Consider the following 7,895-nt stretch of genomic DNA (forward strand, 5'->3'; position numbering starts at 1 on the left):
ATTCTTCATGTACAAGTCTAGATAATGAGGATTATTTTGCTTTTTGTTATGTATCTTCTGTTTACGTGTGTTGACAATAGCTGTACAATGGGAGGATTATTATCATTATTAGTCTGCAAACTGATGTGCCAGCACCTTAGAACATGCTCCCAAAGTTAAAGGCTATTTACAAATGTAATTTTGCTGTTGCTGTACCCTCTGATCTGTAGTGTATCAGGGAATTAGACTCAAGACAGACTACAAATAAAAACAGGTTCAGATTTACTCCGTGTGTCAGGTTGGCTCCTTTGTTACCATTTTCATCACTGAGGCTGAAGCTTTTAGGTTCAAGCCACCTGTAAGTTTTTAGGATGCAGGAGAAGAGAGTTTAATTAATTAATCCTTGCATTTTGATATAACGCTTTTCACGTCGGGAGGACGTCCCAAAGCGCTTCACAGAACACACTGTAAAGTGAATTGACTGTATATTTGTGGGTGAATTTCGGCAGCCAATTGTGCACGGAGTATCCCAAACACAGTCCTGGATTGAAGTGACCAATTTATTGTTATTGTTTTTTTTCTAGAGGGATTATTATTAGGGGTATGGAGTAAGGATACTTGCCCAAGGTTTCGCCCTGCCCTTTGGGTAACTTTGGTTTCAAAGTGAATAACATTGAATGAGGATGCTTTTTTTTGTAACAAAAAAAGTTTTTCACTGAATGCATTTAACTAAGAAGAATCTTACTTGGAGTGGGGGGGCAAAAAATCCTAGTTTTGTTCCTCCTGGACACTGATTGAGGTACACATGTGGGTGCAATTTGGTCACTCGTGCCACTTCTCATCCATCTCAATGCGAATGCTGATCTGCAATGGCATGGACTGTTTCATGCATCCCTACACCCAGAGTTCGAGCTTTTCAATGTCTGGCTTCTTGTAGAGTCTCAGCAGGAACAATGAGACCACAACAGAAACGGAGGAGACTGCCATTGCAGCGGAACATATCCATGGTTGCAAAACTAGCCCAATAGGCAAAAATACTCCAGCAGTGATGGGAATTCCAACAAGGTTATAAATTAATGCAAAGACAAAATTAATCCGAATTCGCCAAATGGTCTTCTTTGACAAATCAATGCTAGCCACAATATCCAGTAGGTTGTTTCTAATAAGTATATCTGCTACTTTGATGGCCACATCTGTGCCTGTTTCAATGGCAATCCCCATGTCAGCTTTTGCCAGGGCTGGAGAGTCAGTCGTACCATCTCCAACCATCCCTATGGTTTCTTCCATGTCCTGGAGCTCATGAACTTTGGCTATTTTATGTGAAGGAAGAACTTCTGTAAAAACTTTCTTGATACCAACCTGGGTAGCGATGGCCCGGTCAGTTTTGTGGCTATCTCCTGTTATCAGCACCACATCCACTCCCATGCTGCTCAAGATGTATACAGCCAGTGCAGCTTCTGGTTTCACAGTATCTGCGATTTCTATCATCCCACACAAGGTGTTATCAATGATACCTATTATGCTTGAATGTAGTAATGGAGTGTGCTGCATTGGTAGAGGTATGGTCTTTTGGATGAGATGTGAAAAATGGAGCTCCTGTCTGCCCATTCGCAAGTGTATGTTAAAGATCTCATGACACTAAGATAAAGAAGCTTTTCCTGGGGTTCTAGCCAACAATCTTTGAGATTTGCCTCATGTCTTATCCATAGATTAGGTTGTTAGTGTTGTTATCACGGCACCTTTATTACATCAAAACATCTGAAAGTACTTCACAAGTAATTACTGCCAAGTGTTGCAATGTTTATTATACTGAGGGTTGTCCTTAGTCAGTTCATTCGTCAGAGGGTATTAAATTACCTGTCCAGCAAATGAGCCACATTTAGTCCCCTTCCCCTCCCCCCAACCCCACTTCAACCACAGGGGCTCTAGCTACAGCCATTCACACTGGCCTCATAGGGATCTCCAGACACCGGCATTCCAGTGGGGGAGTTCTTGCTTGAAATCTCAATTGAAACAACAGAAACCCTCTCTTATTTACAGGCCCCTCCAAAGTCGCTCTGTGATTGTGTCTGAATATTAACACATGTGAATGTTCAACACAAGCGTGGAACTTATAACACTACCACATTTTTGAGAGAAACAGAGATTTCCATGCATCCCACCTATATATGGAAATCTAACAGATAGATTGTTGGAATGGAATGCGCACTCTCCCCCCGAAGGGACCCATCCTGGTTACCTAATTCTGGAAAGTATTAGGCGCAGGTTGGCAAGAGCCAAGGCTTGGGGATCTCAGAGTTCGTGTTGGGGTACTGCTGGAGTTGCTGTGATTTTGCTTGAATGCTCATCTGAATACACATCTGAATGCTCAACACAAGCCTGGAACTTATAGAACTACCACATTCCTGTGAGAAGCATAAAGTGACCTGTTTGTATTTTACACAGAGAGATGGACAAAGCAGTCTACAAATTATTTTATATTCATATTCGACTAAAACAACTAAGTTGTGTGCATTCTTGACTCAGTGTGCAACAGTGCTGGGACACAAGTTCTCCTACACCGGGTTGCTGAAGGCAAGCCTAGCATAAAGGGAGGCCACACCACATAGCTCTTTTGGTGAAAAGTACTGCCACACTTCACATCCCTCCATCCCCATCTTTAAAGCCGCATAAAGACCTATCTTTTCGAACGTGCTTTCGGTCACTTGCCCTTCCCCCACCCACCGTTCGGGTGCAAAAGCAGCTTTGTGAAGCTCTTTGAGACACATTCCTGATGTGAAAGGCGCTATATAAATATAAATTGTTGTTGTAAATGCTGTCACTACACTTGATAGCAATGACCTATGACATTTCAACATTTACAGTTGTTATAGCAAATTAAAAGATTATATTATAATAATGGATAATTCTGTGAGCAATGGATAAGGGTTAGAGTTATGGTGAGTAAAATCAATTTGTACTCCTGACTGAGGTCCCATGTCCACTGCTGGTGATATACCTGTATGGACATTGGTTACAACTGCACTGGGCTCAGTTTGTGTGTCAGCCTAAATCAGATAGTGGCACTCTTGTCCCTATAATAATCTCTATGAATCAGTTAGTAGCCCTTTCATCCTTATATTTGATATAGTGCCTTATCATGCCATTGAGACGTCTAAAAGCACTTCACAAAATACTGTAAAGCGATTTGTCTGTATAGTTTGTGGGTGAAACGCGGCAGCCAATTGTGCATGGCAGTGTCTTCCAAGCAGTGATGGAGTGAGTGATCCAATTTTTTTAAAAGGGATTTTCACCCCTGGAAAGTGATCTGCCAATCGCCTAACAACTGGGTTCCTACTTCTGCTAGGTAATAATAATAATAATAATAATAATAATCCTTGCATTTGATATAGCGCCTTTTCACGTCGGGAGGACGTCCCAAAGCGCTTCACAGAACACACTGTAAAGTGAATTGACTGTATATTTGTGGGCGAACGCGGCAGCCAATTGCGCACAGCAATGTCCCACAAACAGTCGTAGATTGAAAATGACCAATTTATTATTATTGCTTTTGGTTTTGGAGGGATTATTATTAGGCTCTGTGTGGAGTAAGGAAACTTGCCCAAGGTTTCGCCTCTGCCTGGAATTGAACTCAGGTCTCTCACTTGCAAAGCGAGTGCTCTAACCACTGAGCTACAGGACTCCACGACTCATTATTTTAGTAATACATATTACAGTTTACTTTAATTTAGTAATACCTGTTACAGTTTACAGTTACAAACATGAATTTAGTAATACATAATACATTGTTGTTATTAAACACATTATGTTGAGATACTGAAAAAAAATCTGCCCTTTTCATTAAGAAACCAGCAAAATCTCTGCAATAATTTTAAAATGCAAAATTTGTTGTGTTTGGGAAGCAATGTCATGACCAGCATTTAAAACTTTGCACATGTTCACACAAAAAGAGGCATGTGGAGTAAGGAAACTTGCCTATGGTTTCACCGTGCCCGGTAATCAAATCTGGAACCTCTCGCTTTCGAAGTGAATGCTCTAACCAATACACTACAGAACAGAATAGGCTCTGATCTGACCTTCAGCCTGTAGTATCTGGCACCTAAATTCTGAATCACTGCCTGTGTAAAAGCCTAAACTAACAAGACAGCACTGTTTGGATGCGGGCCAGAAGAGCTGGAAGTAGATTTCAGTCCAAATGTTTTTTTATAATAACCCAATTTTTTTCAGTCATTACATTGACTTCAAGACATTTCTCCAAATGTTTTCTCTTTTCTTCCTTACTCTTCCCCCTTCCACCATCATCTCCTGAAAGTATTAATGGAGCTTAATTCCGTAGTTACCAGCAACTCTCCAGTATTTTGTCCAAATTGCTCATGTGTGAGCCTGGGTAGTGTCCCACAAACAGCTATGAATGATCAATTTTATCTTAGGGATTGTTGCGCTGGACACTGTGGAAAACTCCCTTCTTTTTTCAAACAGTGCCATAGGGTCTTTAATCTCCACCTTAGTGAGCAGATGAGACCTTGGTTTAATATCCCATTCGAAGGAGGCTTCAGAAAGATGGTGCTGGACAATGAGTAGGGAAGATGAGGGAAAGTAAAATGCGATAATATCCTGAATCGCTGAATTGTAATTCATTAACTGAATTTGTCACTGAAGTAATCTCAGAATCTGTTATGAAACTGTATTTTTCATCAGTATTTCTGTACAGCCATAAGCAGTGTGCACAAACCCACAGACAAAACAAAATCCAAGTTTATTGTGGAGCTGCCTTGCTGGAAGAATCCAGGATAGCTAGAATTGTTCCACTAATCTACTCTCATCATTTGATACACTGAGTCCAGGGCTCAGTATAATTAAGGCAGATCTACTGTGTGGATGGCGCAAATTAATTTACTTTGCTGTCAGATTGGATTAAAAACTTCCACCTCATGACCCTGATTTAAAACCACCTCCAAAGCGAATGGACTCAAATTAAGTGTGGTGTAACCAGTCTCGTTCAGATCGCTGTTAGCCTTCCTAAATCAAACCTAAACAGCATTATACAGAACACTGAATACTGCTCAGTGAATATAGGGCACATGAATGAATATATACTGTGGGAGGAGGAATCAGATTCATTTTAGATATAGATAAATCAGTCTCCTAACTCGAAGCCAGGAGTTTGCAATACTCAAATAATCCGAAATTCAAAGTAATGGTAATTAGCTAAGGATAAATCTTCCTTACATGACAGTTCCAGTCTCCCCATAAGTGCATGCCAAGACTGCATGTCATCTACAAAGCTTAGAATGCTTAGCTTTGTAAAGACTACTAGGGAGTTTCAGACAAAATTAACAGTAATTAAAGTTCATCATAAAGTGATGCCTTCAAATGACACAGGAAAGGACGAGAACACATGAAACCACCACAAGAGTCTAGTTTGTGCATGACTCAAACCAGGACGAGATGAACCAGTATGAATGTGTCAATATTTTTGTTCTGTTTCTGCTGGTTTGCTTTGAACACTACTTTTTATGAAAATGAGCCAGGAAAACACAATCCAGATAAAGGAATACAGTGAGCATAGTCTTAATTACTGCATGTCATGAAAGCATGGAATACAACAACAACAACAACAAGATTACATTTGTATAGCGCCTTTCACGTCGGGAGAATGTCCCAAGGTGCTGGACAGAGTACAGCATTTCAGACCCGAGCTGGGGTCGGGAGGGGAAGGGAGGGGAGGGGAAGGGGGGTGGCCGATGGCATAGTTGAAGAGGAGGGTCTTCAGGCGGGACTTGAGGGAGGTTAAGGAGGGGGCGAGGCGGAGTGATTGGGGGATGGAATTCCAGAGATTGGATGCAGAGTGGCTGAAGGCTCTCCTGCCAATGGTGGGGACGGTGGGTCGGGGGACATGGAGCAGGCCAGAGCCGGCTGAGCGGAGGGAACGGGCGGGTTGGTAGGGTGTTAGGAGGCCGCAGAGGTATGGTGGGGCGCGGCCATGGAGGGCTTTTTATATGTGAGGACCAGGATCTTGAACTGGATCCTCTGAAGGATAGGGAGCCAAAGGAGTTGAGCGAGAGTGGGGAAGATGGGTCACGGAGTTTGGTGAGGGAGAGGACACGGGCTGCAGAGTTCTGGATTATCTGCAGTCTGTGGAGGGAGGAGTTGGGAAGGCCGACAAGCAGGGCATTTGCATAGTCGAGCCTGGAGGTGACGAAGACATGAAGAAGAGTTTCAGCGGCCTGAGGGGTGAGGTAGTGGCGGAATCGGGCTATGTTACGGAGGGGAGGGAAGGCAGAGTGGGTCATGGCTTGAATGTGGGGGAGAAAAGACAGTTGAGGGTCGAACAAGACACCTAGGTTCTTGACTGGCTTGGTGAGTTGTTGTGTGCAACCATGGAGGTTGATGTTATAGTAATAATAATAATCCTTGCATTTGATATAGCGCTTTTCACATCTTCTCGATGTCTCAAAGCACTTCACAGAATATATTGTAAAGTGAATTGACCGTAAATTTGTGGGAGCCAATTGTGCACAGCAGTGTCCCACAAACAGTCGTGGTTTGAAAATGACCAATTTATTATTGTTTTGTTTTTTGAAGGGATTATTATTAGTTGTGTGGAGTAAGGAAACTTGCCCAAGATTTCGCCCTGCCTGGAATTGAACCCAGGTGTCTCGTTTGCAAGGCGAGTGCTCTAACCACTGAGCTACAGGTCTCCACGTTGCCAGAGCCTGAGGTGCCGAGGCGCTGGCGTGAGCCAATCAGGAAGGCCTCAGTCTTGTTCACATTCAACTGTAGGAAATTTGCTCTCATCCAGGACTTGATGTCCGACAGGCAGTCTGTCAGAATGTCTCCAGTGGTCCTGGAGTTGAAGGTGGCGGCAGAAAGATAGAGTTGGGTGTCATCCGCATACATATGGAAATTGACCCCATGTCTGCGGATGATGTCACCAAGGGGGAGCATGTAGATATTAAAGAGGAGAGGGCCAAGGACAGAGCCCTGGGGGATCCAGATGTGACATTGCGGGGGCTGGAGGAGAAACTGTTAGAGGTATTGAAGTGGAGACGGGTGAGAGAGATAGGAATCGAACCAGGCAAGGGCGGATCCGTGAAGACTGAGTAACGCGGAGAGGCGGTGTATGAGGATGGAGTAGTTGACAGTGTATTAGGCGGCAGAGATATCGAGGAGGACAAGGAGGCAGAGGGAGCCCTGATCACAGATGTTCAGAATGTCATTAGTGACTTTGACCAGGGCTGTTTCTGTGCTGTGGCAGCGCAGCATCCGGATTGGAAGGGTTCAAAGAGGGAATGGCGAGAGAGAAAGAAGTTGAGCTGGGATGCAAAGACTCATTCCAGGACCTTGGAGAGGAATGGGAGGTTAGAAATGGAGTGGTAGCTGGAGAGGAGGGATGGATCCAGGGAAGGTTTCTTCAGGAATACAATAGAATCATGGAAAGTGTATAGCACAGAAGGCCATTTGATCCATCGTGCCTGTTCTGTTAATAGCTCCCAGGCTAGAATATATATCAAGTACTATAATAGTAGTTACAAACAATATAAAGAGTATGAAAAAACAAATTCAGCATGTGGATTCAAGATTAATTACATAGGGTTTTAAAAACTTTTATGTTTCCTTTGTTGGATCATTGCTGAGCCATCGGTGTAGTTTTAGTCTGTTGCATGCATTCTGGCCGCTTGGTTAAAAGGTTGCGGGTCTGTATCCTGCCCAAGAGTTGAGCTCATAGCCTCAAGTCAGGCTCCAGTACATTACTGTGAGAGGGAATGCTGCATGGAGAGAGGCTCTGTGCTACTATAGAGAAATTTGCCCTGCCCCACACTTTTTCAACCTCCTTCGACTCTACTGGACAGACTGAGCTAACCTGCTTAGTGGCCTTTGCCTAATCTACCCTGCCATCAGTTGGATGAGCTTTC

General features: G+C 43.3%; 1 protein-coding gene across 1 annotated transcript; it reads right to left on the reverse strand.

Moving 5' to 3' along the window:
- Positions 1 to 873: 873 nt before the first annotated feature.
- Positions 874 to 1,587, reverse strand: LOC103185977 (copper-transporting ATPase 2-like). Its single transcript, XM_042332772.1, has one exon. It carries the CDS (start codon positions 1,585 to 1,587, stop codon positions 874 to 876), a length of 714 nt encoding a protein of 237 aa, XP_042188706.1.
- Positions 1,588 to 7,895: the final 6,308 nt, after the last annotated feature.

This window comes from Callorhinchus milii, unplaced genomic scaffold, assembly GCF_018977255.1.
Source record: "Callorhinchus milii isolate IMCB2004 unplaced genomic scaffold, IMCB_Cmil_1.0 Scaffold3, whole genome shotgun sequence".
Lineage (NCBI taxonomy): Eukaryota > Metazoa > Chordata > Chondrichthyes > Chimaeriformes > Callorhinchidae > Callorhinchus > Callorhinchus milii.

What these genes read in the sequence shown, in the direction of transcription:
- LOC103185977 (XM_042332772.1), bottom strand. Translation starts at nt 1,587, where the DNA reads ATGGGCAGACAGGAGCTCCATTTTTCACATCTCATCCAAAAGACCATA.